Below are 22,793 nucleotides of genomic sequence, written 5' to 3'. Positions count from 1 at the left end.
ATCTTACCTGTTAAGAGAACCAACACATGCATACTCTAAGTTCATGCAGGTTTCTTTACAAATAATTGTACTTGATAAAATATGAAAAAGACAGGGTAATGTAAATTACTCTGAAAGCAAGCCAGATTACAGATGTGCTAAACCCTAACATTTATAGACGAGCATTTCTTAAATAATCTTAATTAACATTTCAGACTTTTATTTTAAATACTCTATTGACAATTTAGCCATCAATAGTAACTCTCCCCCACCAAAAGAGCAAATAACTATTTTTAGATTCTAGTTAATGTGTATTAATTCTAATCCATTCTTGAGAAGCAAGTAATCAGTATGCAGACACTAAGTTCAAGGGAAAAAAACAAGAGCCACATAATTTTATTTTCTGGTTCTGGAAAACTGAGTGAGGTAGGACAAGCCTACACACTCCTTGAGAATCTCTGGGAGACATTATCCTTTTCTCTCTCTAATTTCTATGATTTAGGAGGTGGAGACCTATATTTTCAATTTTCCATTTATTTTGGATAGCACAATTTTTGGTGTCCAGCCTCAGAATACCTAGGAACTTGATTTTTGAGGAACTTAGCATCCACAACTCCAACTAACTTCAGTGGAAGCTGCAGTGCTGAGCACCTCAGAAAATCAGGTCCTTCATGTTTCAGGTTGGTAACCCTAAAATTGAGGTACCCAAAATAAGTGGACACTTTTGAATCTGTAGGTTACAGCATCCAGGTTGTTAATTCAGACCTCAGTCAAAAATAGAAATTCAGCTAGTCAACTATAGTAAATCTGGACTCAGTCAAAAGTGGATGGTTTTTGTTTCTGTTTTTGAACAATATAAAGTGGGTAGCTAAACAAAAAAGAGAAACAGAGGCCCAAAACTTCAAAAGCTCACTTTTGCAAGAAAATGACTGTACTACTTGAAAAAACCAGCAAGAACCATATATTGGTGTAACCACTACCAAAATAGTCTGGTGAGAAGGGTAGAAATCAATATTTTGCATAGTCAAGAAAGATTCATTGGAAAGAATTATCAATATTATGGATATTACGGTATTATCTTATAAACATTGCCAAAAAGACATTCCCTTCAACATGAGGTGCTTCCCCTGGACGAGGAGAAGGCATTTGGCTACAACGAGTAGGACTAGTTTCTTGTGGATCCTTAAATAGCTATATTTTAGCTCACTTCTTTTAAATAAATATATTTACTTTATAATTCTTCAATCGGTTTCAGTATTCTTGTTTGCTCAATGCTATTAAGTAAATAGGTTCTTTTTCACAACACAGGTCATCTTGAAATCCATCTAAATAGAAATCCAGACCAATGCATTTACTAAGCGGTTTTCCTTCAGAGAGCAATGCATGAAATTGTTTTTCTGTGCAGATATTCTGCTGTTATAGTATTATTTGTCATTGAGGTTTCCACTTCTAGTAAAAAGGCACTTTCTCTCTCTCAGATATAATACCAAGAATACTTCTCAAAGGCCAACAAAATACCATAGGTGAAATCCTAGCCCAAGTAAAGTCAATAGAAAAACTCCCATTGACTTCAGTGGGGCCAGGATTTCACCCCTCATGTGGAACCAGACAGACTAATACTCTACAAATTAGATTCACAAATATGAGGGCACTCAGTCTTTGCCAAATTAATATTATTAAATTGTAAATGAAAATATGTCTGAAATTTGTTTTGCAAACAGGCCACAAGATCTTGATGGTGCAATTCTCAGGTGCTATCACACATTTTTTAAAATCCTGCCAAGTTTATTCTTTTCCCATGTTCCTAACTCTGTTAACTCGGAGAATCAAATATTTATGGATTTGCTTTCTACATCTTGAAGAACAATGCAATTCATTCAAAATGTGCTGAGGATAGCCAATTTTTAAAAATATTCATAATATTAAAGATGTGTGTGAAAATCTCATTCTAAGTTTCCTCTCTTAGTTTGTGAAATTAATTCTCCAAATTAAATCTAAAGAGAAAATGCCTCATTCCAGCAATACATGTATGAGGAGTATGTTTGTGGGTGATCTGTTCAGAGTGAAAAATAATAGCGACACTGGTTAGAAAATGTTACCATCCTTTAAGGCACAAAAAACTTAAATTATTATTTTCTCTGAAAAGATCTTAGTATTTTTAAAGTTCACTGTTGAAAGATACAGGATCACATGTAGCATACTGGCATTCCACACCCAACCCTGCAGTGAAGTCCTGTTCATCTGACTTGTGCAAGTAATCCCAGGAAAACGTGATCTGAGGTCCAGTCTTCAATATATATTTAACACTCCTTCTGTCCCTCCCCAAAATAATTAAAAAACCCCAAACAGAATAAAAAAGCAGCTCCCCTTTGTTTCACTCTCTCACACAGTTTCATTGTAAGGTTTCAATTACACCCAAAAACTGTATCTCTTATTTTCCAGTGTCTGCAGAAGTCAGTGTGGTTCTTAATGGCTGGCCAATTTGAGTTTAATTTAGTTGATTAAAAAGTATCATCTATATCTTCGTGCTGCTTCTCTGTTTGTTCTTTGTTTACTGGGCTAACATTTTTACCCTTCTATATCCTTTCCACATCTTAGTATCTCCAAAAAACACAAGAAGTTGTTACTACAGAACCTTGTTTGCATCATAAAAGTATACAAAGGAACAAGAAAGAGCTGACAACATAGGATTCCTAACTGAAATTCACATCTTACACTTATTAATAAATGGACAAAAATTATTTCCATTAAAGCAAGACCACACATTTATTCAGTTTAGAGCAGAAGTAGCACCTGCAGTATCTCCTTAAATATCACTTTAGTATAACACTTAATTCACTAATGTGAAATAAACACCTGAATACCTACTGCAAGAACCTATAATTATCTGCTGCACCAAAACTCTGCAATAACAGATGAACTCATTTAGGACTTGATCCAATGACCACTGAAGTCAATGGAAAGAATCCCATTGACTTCCATGGGTATCAAGTCAGGTTGTTAAACAGATGGCACCATTTTTAAATTAGAGAGGCTTAAAATCTGAAATATCCATTTCATACAGTACTTCTAGCTGCAAGTTGAGAGAGAAAATTACATACAAATTCATTTGGGATCATTCTCTCTGTAAATCTCTCAAAGATGTACAAAGCAACTAAATGATGGAAAAACATTTTTACAGTAATTAGAACAGTGCTTTAAAATAGTCTTTTTCTTTAAGCCACTCTTTTGGCAAGATCCTTTTAATCATAAAAGTATTGAAGAGATAGAAAGATTCTTGTATCAGAGGGGTAGCCGTGTTAGTCTGGATCTGTAAAAGCAGCAAAGAATCCTGTGGCACCTTATAGATTAACAGACGTTTTGGAGCATGAGCTTTCGTGGGTGAATACTCACTTGGTTGGATGCATGTAGTGGAAATTTCCAGGAGCAGGTATATATATGCAGGCAAGCTAGAGTGGGCAGGGATAGCTCAGTGGTTTGAGCATTGGCCTCCTAAACCCAGGGTTATGAGCTCAATCCTTAAGGGGGCCATTTACGGAACGGGGGTTTAAAAAAAAGCTGTCAAGGGATTTGTCCTGCTTTGAGCAGGGGGTTGGACTAGATGATCTCCTGAGGTCCTTTCCAACCCTGATATTCTATAACAAGGATAGTTCAGTCAGGGAGGATGAGGCCCTGTTCTAGCAGTTGAGGTGTGAAAACCAAGGGAGGAGAAACTGGTTTTGTTTGGCTTGCCAACTATAAAACCAGTTTCTCCTCCCTTGGTTTTCACACCTCAACTGCTAGAACGGGCCTCATCCTCCCTGACTGAACTATCCTCGTTATCTCTAGCTTGCTTGCATATATATACCTGCCCCTGGAAATTTCCACTACATGCATCCGACGAAGTGGGTATTCACCCACGAAAGCTCATGCTCCAAAACTTCTGTTAGTCTGTAAGGTGCCACAGGATTCTTTGCTGCTTTTAGAAAGATTCTTGTGATAAAAGATGAGCCAATCCCCCTACCTCCCAATGCAGCAGAGTTCCTTGCAATTCATTTACATCTGTTAAATCCAGTCTAGTGAGGGAGTTTACTCTCATTCTCTCATGAGATTATTCCACAGCCTAATAATTTCATGTCAGGAATTTTTTTCTGATATTTATATTACTGTTCTATTTTCTTCATTTCATCCAACCAGTTCTAGTTAAATCCCTCAGCCCACTATCAAACCACATCACTATTCTCCTTCCTCTCATACTTCTTGTTTACTTCATTAACATTTTGGTCGACTTTGATCAAGCCTTCCCAAATCATCTCTCAGCCAGACTATACTGTATATATTACATCCCAAACCAAATCCTGACCCAAAAAATCTACATTAAAAAACGGAATTTAGATTTCAAAATCAAGTACTCATAAGTTAGCAAATGCCAGATTTATTGTTGCCTGGGGAAAACAGTTTTTAATTACATGATCACATACTATCATGATGCATATATATAAGGGCATTAGGCTGCAGTCCTGACTCCTCCATACCCACTTTGAGGTAGCTAGAGCATATAATGAGCATGTAGTGAGTTAATACTGAGCAGTCTTTGAACTTAGGAAAGTGCAGCAACTGGGACTGTGCCTGGTCTTGGCAGGCAGAATGCAAGACACATAATGGTCCTTATTCATTTGCGCACTCAAACAGGGGTCAGCCACAATCTGGTCCTTAGTACAGTAACTCCTCACTTAACGCTGTAGTTATGTTCCTGAAAAATGCGACTTTAAGTGACATGATGTTAAGCTAATCCAATTTCCCCATAAGAATTAATGTAAATGAAGGGACTAGGTTCCAGGGAAATTTTTTTCACCAGACAAAAGCCTACACACACACACACACACACACACACAGTATAAGTGTTACACAAACAATTTAATACTGGTACACAGTGATGATGATTGTGAAGCTTGGTTGAGGTGGAGGAGCCAGAGGGTGGGATATTTCCCAGGGAATCTCTTACTGCTAAATGAACCAGCAATTGACTGAGCCCTCAAGTGTTAACTCTCATAACACTCTACAAGGCAGCAGGAAAGAAGGGAGAGCAGATAGACACACTCACCCTGTGTGTGAGAGAAAAAATGTGCATTTCCCCTTTAAGTAGCTGACCCCAGACTTAAGTACACTGCCTTGTTAATTAAATCAGCTTGCTGAGACCTGAGACCCGCAGCTACTGTCTAGAAGTTCCCTCCATCAGTCTTGTGTCCCCCCTGCTCTATGGAAGATGGGGTAAACGGGGTGCAGGAGCAGGGGGAAGGGGGAGACACCTTGACATTAGCCCCTCTCTGCCCCCTCCCCCCATACAGGAAGCAGGAGTCTCAGGGAGCAGCTCCAAGGCAGAAGGCAAGAGCAGCACATGGCAGTGGGGGGAGGGACAGCTGCTGCACAGGGAACTTACGGGAGTGGGGAGCTGATGGGGGAGCTGATAGGGGGCTGCCAGTCCACCCTGGTTCCAACCACCCACCAGGTAGCTGCAACGGGCCGTTCTTCCTGCAAGCAGCGTACAAAATAGGTGGCTGCCAAACGACGTTAGAAGGGAGCATTTCACAACTTTAAATGAGCATGTTCTCTAATTGATCAGCAACTTAACAATGTAACAACGATAACCAGGATGACTTTAAGTTAGGAGTTCCTGTATTTGTTTCATTCATATACTGGGATAAAAGATTTACAGGATGGCAATTGTCAGGATGGCACTCTTTGGCTGGGGTGTGTGTGTGTGTGTGTGTGCGCGTAAATTGGTACCTCTTTTTTTTCCTGAAATATTCCGGTCTCTCCAAAGTTGTCAATGATTTTTTAAAAATAAGTGTCAAAGGAACAGTAAGTTTTATCATAGGTTTTAAAGCCAGAAGTGTTGATTATGGTCAACTACTTCAACCTCCTGCATATACAGGCCACAGAATTTCACCCAATAAACCCTTGACCAAGTCTTATAGCTTGTGGCTGAACTAGACCATGTCTTTTAGAGATTTCTAATCTTGATTTAAAGACTTCAAATGATAAAGAATCTACTATATCTCTTGGCAGACTATTTCAATCACTAATTATATTCTCTGTTAAAAATTTGCATCTTATTTCCTTTTTGAACTTCTCCAACTTCAGTTGAGAGCTTTTGATCTAATTAGACTGCTAGAACTGCTAGATTAAAGTCCCTCTGGCATTGGTAAATTCTCCTTGTATATGTAATTGCACACAATGGCCAAGTTGCCTCTGTTCATCATTCTCTTTGTACTTTAGGTTCAATATCAACCCAACTGTCTGATTTATGATCAAATTCTCCACATATACTCTCATCTGATTCTTATAAATGGTTATTTTTATACGGTCTTCCTTACTAATTGTTCAGATTTCTTTTCTAGGTTTTTCTTACTGAAGAAAGTACTTTGAATAAAGAGTTCAGCTACACAGCATCATTAATTTTATACCTGTCCTTTTTTTAATTAATTAATGTATTTTTCCATAAGTTTTAGAAAAATTGGGGGGATTCTTTTGTTTTTTAAAGTCTGTCTCTTGCACCGTGTTCTCATGCTGTATGATACTGCATGTTACATAATACAATATGATTTCTGCAGCCTGAGGTGATGAAAGCAAGGGATCTGTGTGGTTGAACACCCAGAGCCTGTTGTAAATCTATCCAAATTCTTGCTTTCTGGGTCAGCACACCTCTAATGGCAATCAACCTTTGGCTCTGAAAACAGAGGTTTCTCAGCACTCATCACCAATGCATAAAAAACAGTTGACATGAGCTCCGAAACTGTACCGATGCCAACTGGAAAAAAAAAAAAAAAAAAAAAAAAGCTTAGTACTCTTGTGAAGAAATGCCTGTTCAGTAAGAAATAGTAAATGTGCATTAAATTCTGTGCCCCTGCAACTATACAATAGTGCAGTACAAGCAGTAATCTGATAGTACATTTGCTCCACAAAGAAGAAACTGGATTACTATGAAGCGAACCAGTTTACACAGGCTGATTGATTATTGTTCAGCTACTTCCAACAAATTAATCTCTGTTAACCACTCTGTAGCACTGATATGATGCTAAAATATAGCTGGCATCAATCAGTGACCATGGCTCCAATCCTGAAATGGGAAGCAGTGTCTGGAGCCCCACTAGTTTCAGTGGAACTCTCTTGGGTACAAACATTTACCTGCCTGGATCTAATGGTAGGATCAGAGGACCAGGACCTAACTAATAATAATCTTTCTTTAAAATCAATGACAACCCATTTTTAATTAATCTGTATAGCCATGTATAACCTTCCAGCCATTCACTAACACTGTTCCTCTAGATAACTAAGATATAGATAGAATACACAATCGGTAAGATGAGTAATGAGATATAACAAAGTTTTAAAACTGAGGTGGATAATTTTTTCAATATTGAGTTCAACTGAATAGCTAATTAAATTCCCTCAGTAATGATCCAATCATGCGACAAATTCACCATCAAACATGACTTCATATGGATCCTGAAATCCCTAAATCCTGAAGCAGCACACTACTCCTCCATGAACAAAGTGGTGGGTTGAGAAGGAAACATATATCTCTAGACTTCTGTAGAGTGAAATTATGTTGAATATATCTATACAACTGCACCATACTATTTCTGTTTATTGCTGTATTGATAAGACCTGCTTTTTATGAGGCACTATTGCAAAATTATAGGTAGATGAGGAATAGCCTCAAGAATATAAAACAAGAAAAGATGACAGGTAGCAGATTCTGCCATGAATTGACAGGGCAAACAAAGAATTGTGTGAAAATGAATTTTTGTTAAAAGACAGTTATTGCACAATGAAACTCAAGAGTGCATTGCTTTTTTAGAATTAGTATATGCAAGTATTAGGCTACTCTCACGTTATGTGAGTTGCTGAGAAGATATTCTACTAGTAGAGTGAAGCAGGAAAGTCACCTTCCTGTTACACATCCTGTCTGGACCATGAAAAGTTACGGCAAGGAAGCAATGATTGCATGCTATTACCAAGAAGTCATTACTATCTTCTCTAGTCTACTCTCCCAATTATTATGAGTATTGAAGGGGGATTTGAGTAAGGAGAATGAAGTGGCCATGTTCACCAGCTACTGATGGGTGTTCAGCACATAGGGATTGGATGGAGGAAAGCATGGAGACATTCCATAAGAAAGTGGACACACAGTGCATTAAATCTGGCCTCATTGATGGAACCAGTGGACGGAGTAATACAAAAAAATACTAGGACAGAACTATGCAGAGCCTCAAAGGCAAGGATAAGAAGCTTGCATTTGGCACAGTAAAGGAGGGGGAGCCCCCTGTAGGGACTGAAAGAGGGAGCAGGATGATCTTAGCTGCAGCATTTTATATGGAATAAAGGAGGTAGACTACAATGGTGTCAGGGAAGCCAAAGAGAAGGAGGATGCTACAATAAACAAGACAGGAGATGGTAAGCGCCTGAATATAGAGTCTTAGCTGAAGGAAAAACAAAGTACTTAAGGCATAATTAATTTGACAGACCAAACTGTCTGACAAATCATGCATTCTTTTATGGTTTCACAAGCTCCTGTAAAGGCAATTCCACTACAGTACTCCACATGTGAGCTAAGAGCTCATGACTGGCTTTTTTTTCTGGGCCGGACTGGTGCTCTTCTCTATACACTAAATACTTCCTGATTTGGGATCTGAGGAGAAAACAACTAGCAACAGCAAGTCATATTGGAGAAAAGGCTGAGTGTGCAGGAAACCTATCTTAAGTACTTATCCTAGTACCTTGAGCACTGCACCATTTTTCAGTGTATTGTCACCTCATAAGAACCCTCTCAGATACCATTAGCCCCATTTTTTTCAAATGGGGAACTGAGGCACAGAGACACTAAGTGACTTGCCCAATATCAGGCAGGAAGCCTGTGGGAAAGCAGGGAATCATATTTGGGTCTCCTGAGGCAAGTGCCCTAACAGGACCATCCTTAATAAGTAGTCTCATCTCTTCCTGCAAGCACAAATTTGCTGATGCTTCTACTGAGATGACCAACACTCTAGCTGAAACTAGGAGACAAGAATGCTCCTGAAAATTATTTTTAGTCCACAGCAAACAGCTACATATTGTATATGCAAGTGATACAATTAAAAAGGGATAGTTTCAAACTCAGTGCCCACCTTATCTTTTTGCAACAACAAAAGTAATATTTTAATGATTATCATATGGGATTAATACAGAGAATAAGATACTATCCTAATGTATTTGTTTGATTAGAAGTGTTAGCATTCTAGTGCTAATGGTGCTGAAGATTATGCAAATAATTGTGCCTCTCTGTGAGTGTTATGTCAGTACATCCTATATGCTCTGGTGGTATTTATCTTGCTGGTTCCTCAAATTTCATTCTCTCTTCCTTCCTTAATGACCTATTTATAAGACCTGATGATAGAAGGTGCTTGGTGGGACTGAAGTCAAGTAATTACAATGATGTATTTCCGGTTGCTTCAATAATGTATATGTATCCAGCTTCTTAGTCGATAATCTCTTTTATTTCAGTAGCCTCAAGTCCAGCCAGTTGATGGATCGCAAAAGAAGCATCAATACACATTTATGTAGCTATCTACCTTCTAAGTGCCAATATTTGATGTGATGAATGTGTTTTATATATGCAGTTTTTAGATTCATGCATTTTAACCAGCTGTAGCTAAAAAAAAAATCACCTTTATAATGAGCTGCATATTCTAAGTAAACAGAAGTCATGGAGAAGGTCAAACAGAACAGGGTTAGGAAAGTATCAGGAGGTAGACATGTTAGTCTGTATCCACAAAAAACAACAAGGAGTCTGGTGGCACCTTAAAGACTAACAGATTAATTTGGGCATAAGCTTTCATGGGTAAAAAACCTCACTTTTTCCATGCATCTGAAGAAGTGAGTTTTTTTACCCACGAAAGCTTATGCCTGAATAAATGTTAGTCTTTAGGGTGCCACCAGACTCCTTGTTGGAATGCAGGTGTGGGTTGAGAGGATTCTGTGTGGGGCAATCTAGGTGTGGGCAGCTCAGTAGTGGATTTGGGTGCGGGGGGGATCTGGATGCACAGGGGATTGTTGGGGGGCTCTGAGTGCAACTGTAATAAGACTCTGCAGAGGTGTCCAGGTGAAGGTGGTTGGATCTCAGTGTTGGGGAGATAGAGCTCGGCAGGTGGGTCTGGGTGTTGGGGGCTTAGTGGGGGGGTCCAGATTCTGGAGGAGTGGGGGATCCAGGTGCAGTTGCATAGGGCTTGGAAGGGTGGGGATCCGGGTGTGGGTGACTTGTTGTAGTAGTCTAGGTGCAGGGGGAGTGGGGCTCATGGGGGGGAGGTCTGAGTGCGGGGGTGATGAGGCTTGGCAGGAGGGTCTGGGTATGAGAGGTCTGGATGCACAGGGGTTGGGCAGATGGGGGAGCAGCTCCCTGTACCGGAATCCCTCCTCCTGCAGCTGAGGAGTGATGCACGCAGGAAGTGGGGTAGGGTGGTGTGGTGTGGGGTGGGGTGGGGTGGGGGAGATTGCAGAGCTTCCTGCTGCTAGGGGAGAAATCTGGGGGTGCTGTGCAGGGGAAGAGGAAGTCCCGTCCACCCAAGCCCAGCCAGGACCAGCAGCTGAGCCTGGCACAGGGAAGGAGCTACCAGCCGGGTCTTCCCCAGTCCCGCCTCCTGCCCCACAGTGATTTCTCTCTCTGACGTTTTCCCTGGGCACCCAGAACATACTGCTGGGGAGGGTCACATGACAACTCTTGTGACTTCCCTTTGTTTCCCTGTCAGAAAGTCATATTTCTGCAGAGAAGCAAAAAAATCTTTGGGAGACATAAATGCTGCACATGCACAGTGGCACAGAATTCCCCCAGGAGTAAAGGATGTTCCTCTTCTCAGATAACATATACTTGGCAGTATAGGTGCTGGAACAGTTTTTATAGTGGAGATTGAGCCACTGAAAGCCATTGAACCAAATGGTAAACCTTGTATCTGATGGAAACCACTTCAAAACAGGGGCTGCAGGAGCACCCTCGGCACCCCTAGTTTGTGCACCTATGCTCGGCAGAATGCTTTCAATATCAGTTGTTGGGTACATCTACACAGCCAGCAGCAATGAGTCCCAGAGCCCAGGTTGACAGACTTTGGCTTGCATAAAAATAGCTGTGTAGGTGCTTGGGCTGGAGTTTAGGCTCTGAAGCTTAGGCAGAGGGTTGGGGCTTGGTTCCAGCCCTCCACAAATGACTACACAGATTTTTTTAGCACTGTAGCATTAGCCCCACCAGCCTGAGTTTGTTGAGCTGGGCTAAGAGACTCATTGCCGTGGGCTGTACAGACGTACCCATAAAGGCTAATCTGTATAAGGTAGATGAGCTTGTGTGAAATAATGCCTGTTTACCCCATGCTAGTAAGAGGGTGATACAGCACCTAGACCATGAACATACAGGACAGTGCTATACAACTTTATAATGCAGAGAAAAAATTAGAGTTTGCGGAAGTACAGCTAACAAATTCCTCTGGAACTTTGTAGCAAAATATGTAGGGTGCATCTTTATCAGCAAGGCAGCCTATTAAATAAACAGTTTCCCCAATATCAATGAATAGTTAATACAACAAAATATAGGCCAGTGTTTTCTTTCCTTACCAGCAGAAATTTCCCCATTTATAACACTGCAAAAATCTACACACTTACAAAATCATGCAGAGTTTTATTTTACCTTTGCCTGCACCTACAGCAGGACGGAGAATACCAGCTTTAATGGGGAAAATAAAAATAGGACACTATATAATTAGATACAACACCAGAGGGAACATATATATAAATATCAATTGTCATAAAAGCATGCGCTAAGTGAAATATATTAGATCAAGGGAGGAGTAAGAAATTAAATACATACTTATGCTGAACACTGATTATTCTAAAGTTAATATATATGCATTTATTAATATTTACTGTTCATGCCTGTTAACATTCACTTTTTAAAAAAAGTTACATTTTATGATATAACCAGAATACACCTATTAGATCTACTCGGTTTCATACCAACCAATTTATGGCAGTTCCAACAAACTATAAGCTTACCAAGTATGAAACAAGTAAATCTAAAGCTTGCAATAGAACAGAATTTAATATTAGAGATGTGCAAAATTATCAAAGGCTGCATCACAAAATTTCCACAGTGATTTTAATTATTTAAATTGAATGTCCATAATATTTTAAAAGAGAGCACTCCCAACAGAAGAATTTTGTCCCAGATCCTAAATCTAAAATGCCTAAAACAACATAAGCTTGTAAAGAAATACTCTTAGTCCTAAATTAACATGTGGCTGTCCCAGACTCTTTAACTGGGAACCATATACTGGACTGGTCTTGGTCCTAGCTGTGGTACTACATTTACAGTACACCCATGTTCCTAGTAGGCCCATGAGAGAACATTTAGACTGTATGTAAGTTATTGTGATTTAGAGATTTGTATTGTTTTAGACTTTATAGATTTTCTATTAGCCAAACTATAGCAGGCAGCATTTCATGACTTTATCACTGGATGAAGGACAATAACCAGAACAAAATATTGTACCTATGACCAGAAGCGGTCATGGAAGCAGAATAATATAGATATAGTATAGATGACTGGGAATGGCACTTAAGAGTATGTAAAGTTGTATAAAACATTGAAAGGCACGGCCTAGCCCAGAGAAGCAAGTAGCCTAGATCTTGTAAGGAAAGTGATATACAGAGGTGGCTTTTTACACCAATTTTTTTAAGCGTCAGTTGTGCTAGAAAAATTTTGCACATCTTTTCTTTAAAATCTGTTTTAAATCATTTATATTAGTGCACACTAAAACTAGATGTGCGCTAGATAATTTTTAATAAAGAGTGCTTCAACATAGAAAAAGTACTAACATTTTGAATAAAACACGTAGGATTCTTTAAACTTAAATGGACTTTCTTTATACATACCCATCTTACCTTCATCCATAATTGTTACTGCTTCCTCAGTTATTTGACTTCCAGCTCCAACTGATGTTTGTGCATAAAAGTAAAACTTGTATCGTGTGCTGTAATTTAAATTACTTAATATCAAGCTGGTCTCGTTTGCAGGAATTCTGATCTCTACCAAGGGGCCTAATTCATGAGTGCTGTTAACTGTCATTGTGAGAAAAGCATAAAGAGTTAGATGGTTTATCTTTGAATATCTAATTAGGAACACAATCTATATTACAGTTGTGTTAATTAAAAAATTTTATAACCAGGTACCGCCTTTCTTTTCAAATTTCTCTACAGTGCTGTTCATTTTCTGCTATCTGACTTGATAAATCACCTATATTCTGGATAGAGGCTAGGCTTGTGTGGCTGTGTAGGGGGCATAAGGTGCAGTTTACTCCCTCCTGAGAATGGTAGGGAGACAGGGAAATATTTTTACTACAGGCAACATTTTCCAAAGCACCTAAGTGACTTAGGAGCCTAAGCACCATTTTGAAAAATGATTTTTTGCCAGATTTTCAAAGATATTTAAGGGCCTAAGGATGAAGATAGTTGTCTAGTGGGATTTTCAAAAGTGTCTACGTAGGTTAGGTGCCTAAATGCCTTTGAATAATCTGACCTTCAGACACTTAGGAGTGTAAGTCACTTTGAAATCACTTATGAAACTGGCACACCTGTGTCATTTTTGAAAATGGGACTTATGTGCTTTTGAAAAATATATCCTAAAAAACTGCTAAAACTGAATGAATATGCTAAACTACCTACCTAAAAATAAAACACACTAAATGTTGGTACAAAATAGTCAAATTATTGCTAACTGGTGCCAAGTTATTGCAGCAGTTGACCAGAAATTGAGGAAGCTGGGAGTTTTTTATGTGGGAGGCACTTATGGCTCCAAATGGTTCTAGGTGCATAGCCTGAGACAAGTGCATCCCAAGGGCAAGGCTGAGTGAGAAGTCATCTTGGAGATGAATTAAAATTAAGATACTTTCTGATATCAGTAGATGATTATGTGATTAAAGGTCCTCATTACTGTCATTACTGAAATACACATTTGTAACCACACACACACACACACTTCACAGTCAAATGAATCCCATACTGTTACCATGCAGAGAATAAAATATTCCAGATAGGAAAAGCATCATGTTACCACTAGGTTTTTTTTATATTCACAGTATTTACTTGAACATTTATAAACTGTAAATATATGCACATATTATATATGGTCCAACAGGTTTTTTATTTTTTGGCAACTGATCCATGCTTCCTTTCAAAATATAATAAAAAGGCATATATGTGAAATTATCAACTAAACAATAAAAAAACACTCAGATGAACCTGCAGCTAGAGCCCCTCAATACAGACATCTTTTCATATTACACTAGCTAGGCAGGATCTGGTGTAGGCAGTTGCTCTAGGAGACACCAGCAAAGAAAACTCTAGCTCTACATGAAGGAGTGTTTGTGATGCAGCAGGTGGAAGTCTTCCCTTTACATTGATAATGAATTAAATACACCTTCGGCCACCTGGAGTGCTCAGCCAGTAGGAAGGATGGGGTGCACAAGGTGTTTGAGAAGGCCACTGGTCTGCCCTGCAGACCAAGCGCGGGCACAAGAAGAACTCATGCCAGTTGCTGTAACCCCTGCCACCTAAGAACATAAGAATGGCCGTAGTGGGTTAGACCAAAGGTCTATCTAGCCCAGTATCCTGTCTACCAACAGTGGTCAATGTCAGGTGCCCCAGAGGGAGTGAACCCAACAGGGAATGATCAAGTGATCTCTCTCCGGCCATCCATCTCCACCCTCTGACAAACAGAGGTTAGGAATACCCTTCCTTACGCATCCCGGCTAATATCCATAAACAGACTTAACCTCCATGAATGTATCCAGTTCTCTTTTAAACATTGTTATAGTCCCAGCCTTCACAACCTCCTCAGATAAGGAGTTCCTCAAGTTGACTGTGCGCTGTGTGAAGAACTTCCTTTTATTTGTTTTAAACCTGCCGCCCATTAATTTCATTTGGTGGTCCCTAGTTCTTGTATTATGGGAACAAGTAAATATCTTTTCCTTATTTACTTTCTCTACATCACTCATGATTTTATATACCTCTATCATATCCCCCCTTAGTCTACTCTTTTCCAAGCTGAAAAGTCCTAGCCTCTTTAATCTGTTCTCATATGGGGCCCGTTCCAAACCCCTAATCATTTTAGTTGCCCTTCTCTGAAACTTTTCTAATGCCAGTATATCTTTTTTGAGATGAGGACCACATCTGTACGCAGTATTTAAGAAGTGGGCGTACCATGGATTTATATAAGGGCAATAAGATACTCTCCATCTTATTTTCTATCCTCTTTTTAATGATTCCTAACATCCTGTTTGCTTTTTTGACCGTTGCTGCACACTGCATGGACATCTTCAGAGAACTATCCATGATGACTCCAAGATCTTTTTCCTGATTCATTGTAGCTAAATTAGCCCCCATTATATTGTATGTATAGTTGGGATTATTTCTTCCAATGTGCATTACTTTACATCTATCCACATTAAATTTCATTTGCCATTTTGTTGCCCAATCACTTAGTTTTGTGAGATCTTTTTGAAGTTCTTCACAGTCTGCTTTGGTCTTGACTATCTTGAGCAGTTTAGCATCTTTTAGTAACTTTGCCACCTCACTTTTTACCCTTCTCCAGATCATTTATGAATAAGTTGAATAGGATTGGTCCTATGACTGACCCTTGGGAGACACCATTAGCTACCCCTCTCCATTCTGAGAATTTACCATTTATTCCTACCCTTTGTTCCCTGTCTTTTAATCAGTTCTCAATCCATGAAAGGGTCATCCCTCCTATCCCATGACAACTTAATTTACGTAAGAGCCTTTGGTGAGGGACCTTGTCAAAGGCTTTCTGGAAGTCTAAGTACACTATGTCCACTGGATCCCCCATGTCCAGATGTTTGTTGAACTCTTCAAAGAATTCTAATGGATTAGTAAGACACGATTTCCCTTTATAGAAACTATGTTGACTTTTTCCCAAAAATTTATGTTTTTCTACGTGTCTGACAATTTTATTCTTTACTATTGATTCAACTAATTTGCCCAGTACTGATGCTAGACTTACTGGTCTGTAATTGCTGGGATCATCTCTAGAGCCCTTTTTAAATACTGGCATTACATGAGCTATCTTCCAGTCATTGGGTACAGATGCCGATTTAAAGGACAGGTTACAAACCATAGTTAATAGTTCCGCAACTTCACATTTGAGTTGTTTCAGAACTCTTGGGTGAATGCCATCTGGTCCTGGTGACTTGTTACTCTTACGTTTATCAATTAATTCTAAAATCTCCTCTAGTGACACCTCAGTCTGTGACAATTCCTCCGATTTGTCACCTACAAAAGCTGGTTCAGGTTTGCGAATCTCCCTAACCTCCTCAGCCGTGAAGACTGAAGCAAAAAATCCATTTAGTTTCTCTGCAATGACTTTATCATCTTTAAGTGCTCCTTTTGTATTTCGATTGTCCAGGGGCCCCACTGGTTGTTTAGCAGGCTTCCTGCTTCTGATGTACTTAAAAAACATTTTGTTATTACCTTTGTAGTTTTTGGCTAGACATTCTTCAAACTCCTCTTTGGCTTTTCTTATTACATCTTTACACTTAAGTAGGCAGCGTTTATGTTCCTTTCTATTTACCTCAGTAGGATTTGACTTCCACTTTTTAAAAGATGCCTTTTTATCTCTCACTGCTTCTTTTACTTGGTTGTTAAGCCACGGTGGCTCTTTTTTAGTTCTTTTACTGTGTTTTTTAATTTGGGGTATACATTTAAGTTGGGCTTCTATTATAGTGTCTTTGAAAAGCGTCCACGCAGCTTGCAGGGATTTCACTTTAGTTACTGTATCTTTTAATTTCTGTTTAACTAACCCCCTCATTTTTGCATAGTTCTCCTTTCCGAAATGAAATGCCACAGTGCTGGGCTGTTGAGGTGTTCTTCCCACCACAGGGATGTTAAATGTTATTATATTATCGTCACTATTTCCAAGCGGTCCTGCTATAGTGGACCAGCTCCTGCGTTCCACTCAGGACTAAATCAAGAGTTGCCTCTCCCCTTGTGGGTTCCTGTACCAGCTGCTCCAAGAAGCAGTCATTTAAAGTATCGAGAAATTTTGTCTCTGCATTTCGTCCTGAAGTGACATGTTCCCAGTCAATATAGGGATAACTGAAATCCCCCACTATTACTGAGTTCTTAATTTTGATAGCCTCTCTAATTTCCCTTAGTATTTCATCATCATTATCAATGTCCTGGCCAGGTGGTCAATAATAGATCCCTAATATTATATTCTAACTAGAGGATGAAATTACTATCCATAGAGATTCTAAGGAACATGTGAATTCACTTAAGATTTTTACTTCATTTGATTCTACATTTTCTTTCACATATATTGCCACTCCCCCCGCCCCCACACACGACTTATTCTGTCCTTCTGATATATTTTGTACCCCGGAATGATTGTGTCCCACTGATTGTCCTCAATCCACCAGGTTTCTGTGATGCCTATTATAGCAATATCCTCCTTTATCACGAGGCACTCTAGTTCATCTTATTATTTAGACTTCTAGCATTTATATACAAGCATTTTAAAAAATTGTCACTGTTTATTTGTCTGCCCTTTTCTGATGTGTTTGATTCTTTTTTATGTGAATGTTCTTCCTCTGATCTGGCCCCTAGATTATCCTCTCCCATCTTCTATTCCTGACTAAAACCTAGAGAATCTCTATCAATAGACTCTCCTCTAAGAGAAGTCTCTGTCCGATCCACATGCTCCTCTGAAACAGTCGGCTTTCTCCCATCTCTTAGTTTAAAAACTGCTTTGCAACCTTTTTAATGTTGAGTGCCAGCAGTCTGGTTCCACTTTGGTTTAGGTGGAGCCCATCTCTCCTGTATAGGCTCCCCCCATCCCAAAAGTTTCCCCAGTTCCTAATGAATCTAAACCCCTTCTCTCTACACCATCGTCTCATCCACACATTGAGACTTTGAAGCTTTGCCTGCCTATCTGGCCCTGCGCGTGGAACTAGGAGCGTTTCTGAGAATGCCACCATAGAGGTCCTGGATTTCAGTCTCCTCCCTAGCAGTCTAAATTTGGCCTCCAGGACATCACTTCTACCCTTCCCTATGTCATTAGTACTTACATATACCACGACCACCGGCTCCTCCCCAGCACTACAAATAAGTCTATCTAGACATCTCGAGAGATCCGCAACCTTTGCACAAGGCAGGCAAGTCACCATATGGTTCTCCTAGTCATCACAGACCCAGCTATCTACGTTTCTAATGATTGAATCTCCCATTACTAACACCTGCCTTTTCCTAGTGACTGGAGTTCCCTCCCCAGGAGAGGGAACCTCAGAAGGATACCCCAACACCATTTGGAAGGAGAGTCTCAGCTATGGGAAGGTCTCCCTCTGCTCCCGTTGACTGCTCTACTTCCCTGGACCTTTCACCCTCCTCAACAGAGCAGGGGCTGTCTGACCAGAGGTGGGACAATTCTACAGTGTCCCAGAACGCCTCATCAACCTCTCTGCCTCCCTTAGCTCCTCCAGTTCTGCCACCTTGGCCTCCAAAGCCCGTATGCAGTCTCTGAGGGCCAGGAGCCCCTTGAACCGAATGCACACATATGCCACCCACCCACAGGGCAGGTAATCATACATGCCACACTCAGCGCAATAAACTGGGTAGCCCCCACTCTGCTGCTGGGCTTCTGCCTGCATTCTCTACTACAGCTACCAAGTTAATGAAAGGATATTGTTTAAATCAAGAAGTTTTGAATATCGTTTAGTTTACAGGTTCTAAAAAACGGCAAGTGAACCTTGCCCCTTCCCATTCCCCTTCCAAACTCCCTTGCAAAACTCCCTGTTAGCAGCCCTGGTTACAAAGCTCCTTGGTCGCTTGCTCACTGCTTTATAAAGCCCTGGCCTTCTTGATAGCCCCGCACATGGCATAGGCTCAGCCAATTAACAGAGGCTTCAAGCTTTCATACCTTACTTTGAAGCTCCCAGCTTCCAACTGCCAGTCACAGAACATGGTCCTTCAAACAAACAAATACACGAACACACACTTAAACACAAGCTCAGCACACAGCAAGTAACCCCTAAACACAAACACACACTACAGCCACTTACCCCAAGGGTCTTGTATTTGCTCCTTCTTCACTTGGAGAACTCCCTTGCAAAACTCTGTGTTAGCAGCCCTGGTCAACCTCCCGCCAGGCCCTCCTTCTGATCTCAATGCTTGGAGGGGCCCTGACCCCCCTATATCCCATCATAGTCTCACAGCTCCTACAGTAGAACTGACCATCTTCTCTGACTGCCAGAGCCTGTTACAGCCATGTTTTGCAGCCATGTGGGGTGAACTGTGGCACAGCCCCCCTTAATCCCAGCCGTGGGGGCCCCCAGTCTCCCTCCATTGACAGTTCGCGAGGGGGACAGGGCACCACTGCCTCCCAGTGGCATTGCCTCAGCCCCTTCCAATCCCTCCTTAATCAGAGCCTGAAATCACTTGGCTTGCCCAGAACAATCTGCCCTGCCCCAGAAGTCCTGGCATTCACAACCTGCAGGTCCCCACTGAGGAGCTCATTGCTGCTGCCACCAGTTTGAATATGTCAGCCTTCTCCACCCCTGGCTCCTAACCATGCCACCTCTTTGCTCAGGAGAGCACTGGATCATCATCAAGGTGCCCCTCTCCTGGGGTCTGCCTTCTGCCCCAGGGCAGGGTGGAGTCATGGGTGCTGCCCTCTGCTGCACAGGTTTCTCCCTCCACTCTTCTATTTAATTCTTCCCAAGCAGAGGTGGCCACCCAGCGAACTATATTTTTATGCAAAGGCACCGCAGGCTGCTTTGCCTGAGGAGGGCACCCAGCTCCCGCTCTTCCCTCTCAGGGCCAAGACCCCCTTGCCTCTCCGCAGTAGTCAGTGCCACAATCAGATCACTGCGGGCATGGTCTCTCGACGCCCCGCCTCAAGTCACAGACGCTGGCCACGCTGCCCCATCTGGTTTGTATGCACATGGTAAAAGAGGTTGTTACTTTTCAACTGTACTTGAAAGACAAACAAGATGACTCTAAAGGACTCAGTCTTTCAGAAAATATATGAAACAATTCCAGACCATTTGCAGTCATGATAAATCTGAACATTTTTGTAAAATTATATTCTGCCTACATATATTCTCCATACATGTCAACTGGGGAGAGTACTTTCTATCCCAGAAGTGTTGTGTAATGGTACTGTGTTCTGTTGAACCATTGTTGTTACATTTTATCACAAGAGCTCTCTGATCTCCAGTGGTGGATGAAGTGATTACTATATATTCGACGTAAAATCAGTTAGTAAGTTTTATAAAGGGATCCAAGTGTATGATATATGCTACATGTCAGATATTTATCATGATCATAGCAGAGAGCTCAACCGTATTTATTAGAGTAACAATACTGTATTCCTGCTATCATTTATAAGAATTAATTGCTTCCAGGAGCTCAAGTCAGGGTCAAGGACATATTATACATATAAAGAAATGGTTCCTGCCACAAAGAACTTAACATCTAACTTAAGATAGAAACATATGAAGTAGATGTGACAAATAAATGGAAGGAACGGAGGAGGGAGGACAATTAGTTGGATTTGAGTTATTCAAAAATTTTTGGTTTTTGAGGGGTTTAGTTCTAAGATGTAAATAAAATGAAAATCTTGAAAACTCTAGCTACCTGTCTAACCATTATCAGTTGGCTATTTACTGTAGAAGTGGGGATCTGAAGGAGGACAGGTCAGTGGCTTTCCAGTCTAGATTGAGAGGGTATTCCATGACTTGTTTATTGCTTAGCTGACAATTACACATCAGCTTTTACTTGCATTTTGGGATGAAGCATGGATCAATTCATTGTAGAGAAGTACAAATAAATAAAAAATAAAAAATCCCACAGTTGTAGCCCAGGGGATGAACTCTTTCACTTGCGACCATTGTCAATGTAGATCAACCTTTACAATATTTTAACAAATACAACGTTCATTATGATTTATTTTTAATTTACAGAAGGTATACCACAGAGTTGCTGTAAATTGTGAAAAAACTACTGAATTAAGGATATAAATTAGTATTCAGTAGGCAGGTCTGACACAGGTTTTTGATTTTACCATTATTTACTTACTTGGCTGAAACTTTAGTGTATACGCTATCAAAACACCATTTGGGTGAGTAGGTGGACCCCATTCCAAAGTGAGAGAGTCCAGTGTTGGATTAGTAATCTTCAGAAAGGAAGGTGAGCTAGGAACTTGTAAGAAGAATATATGGTAAATGCTAAGTATATGGCACTAGAATGTCTTACAAAATACTATGGCATAACTTCTGTATCACCCTTACATTTGCTTTCACTTTTGTACATAAAAACATAATGTTTAATATTGTGTCTAATATAAACCCCCAATTTTATTTCTTTCAGCTACCCAAGAAAGTTTAAAATTTAAGAACAATCTTACAACATGCTATTTTTGAACTTATTACTAAGCTTAGTTTTATACCTTAATTTCCTCATTTCATACCTCCTTCAGGAGTCTTAAATAATTTGTCAGGGCTTGCTGGTCCTTCCCCTTTACCATTAACAACTCTAACATTCAGCTTGTAAGAACTATAAGGCTCCAGTCCTGGCAACATTCCATGTGTCTTGTTTCCACTGAATGTCAGAATCTTTTTCTCCACATGCCGCCGCCTTCTTTTAGATAAACTCTGTACTTTCCAGTAGTAAATCTAAGCATTAAAAAAAAAAATCTGTAGTGAGTATTTTGGTGTTCCAGTTTTGCAAACTGGTAGCAATGATTTTTTCATGAATACCTAATTACGTTTTAAAAGGTGGTTACTTAGGACTACAGAGTGGCTTTTCAGCAAGCTCCATGTAAGGGGCAGTGCATAGTTGCACTGTCCCAGAAGCAGACCAAAGATCAGACTGTGACTTTCAGAATCTTGCAGACATGTTTGTGTGTGAAGGACAGAAAGGATTTTTCTAGTCTGGAGTGATAGGCAAATCATCAAAGGAGACCTACAAGCCAGTCCTGCAATGAACTATACACAGGTGCAGGAGTCTGCCTGCCTTCATCTCACTGCAGGATCTGGGTCTCAGTCTGAGACAGGCTGAGGATGACTAATGAAGCTTCTCTTGCAGTCCATTTTACATATAAAACATTTTTTTTAAGAAGGAACTTTCCCCCTGAGCTCTTGCAGAGGCTGTTCTTTTTTCACATCAATTCATGTTCTCTTGCTTCTGAATGCTTAACCCTCTTTAATAAGGGATGGATACATGAAAGTGAATGACCAGACACTTGGGATGAATTTTAAGCAGACAGCCATTATATTTAACAGTGATGAGAAGGGTTATGTGCACTGCCTCCCATGCACTCATACTAAGCATTTAACACTGTGGTGTTCAGAACTCCCATCACAGAACTAATAATTAAGCTCATCCCTAGGACTCAGCTCCTTTTTGAATCCTCTCCACCTCCCCAACATGGAGGGGTAAGAGGCTCCCAAGGTAGGACTTCCGGTCTCCCCTTTTTCCATTGGTGAAAGGTCCCCCACCACAATCCCAGGTCTCATTTACCCCTGGGATCTGGTCCCTTTTATCCTTATCCACATTGGACACGAGCCACAATTTGTGGCAAGCTAAGCAGTCTTACCTTCCTAACATTAAGCCTTTTTAAGTCTTAATGCTATAACTTCCATGATGTTCCAAGGAAGGCAAAGAAACCCACCAGACCAGTCCCTCTTACCACTTTGGTCCAATGGGAAAAAATTCCTTCCTGATTCCCAAATGGGCAATTA

The 22,793-nt window shown here is 40.3% G+C and overlaps 1 protein-coding gene across 26 annotated transcripts in view; it reads right to left on the bottom strand.

Moving 5' to 3' along the window:
* The window catches only part of NRCAM (neuronal cell adhesion molecule), a 364,115-nt gene that overhangs the window by 28,001 nt on the left and 313,321 nt on the right, over positions 1–22,793 (bottom strand). For 12 of the 26 annotated variants that reach the window (XR_007772049.1, XR_007772048.1, XM_050936052.1 and 9 more), the window contains 4 exons: positions 21,521–21,725; positions 21,130–21,252; positions 12,916–13,101; positions 11,672–11,707 (listed from right to left, as the gene is read on the bottom strand). Coding sequence is in view for 24 of the 26 variants with exons in the window: in XM_050936052.1 (XP_050792009.1) it covers positions 11,672–11,707; positions 12,916–13,101; positions 21,130–21,252; positions 21,521–21,725 (550 nt within the window). In the remaining 2 variants the exon portion in view is untranslated. The remainder of the gene's footprint in view (positions 1–11,671; positions 11,708–12,915; positions 13,102–21,129; positions 21,253–21,520; positions 21,726–22,793) is intronic. The other 14 variants (XM_050936061.1, XM_050936067.1, XM_050936070.1 and 11 more) reach the window with 3 other exon arrangements.

This window comes from Gopherus flavomarginatus, chromosome 1 (genome assembly GCF_025201925.1).
Source record: "Gopherus flavomarginatus isolate rGopFla2 chromosome 1, rGopFla2.mat.asm, whole genome shotgun sequence".
In the NCBI taxonomy this organism is placed as follows: Eukaryota; Metazoa; Chordata; order Testudines; family Testudinidae; genus Gopherus; species Gopherus flavomarginatus.
Note: the sequence above shows the minus strand (reverse complement) of the source record. Positions and strands in the feature narration are given on the sequence as shown.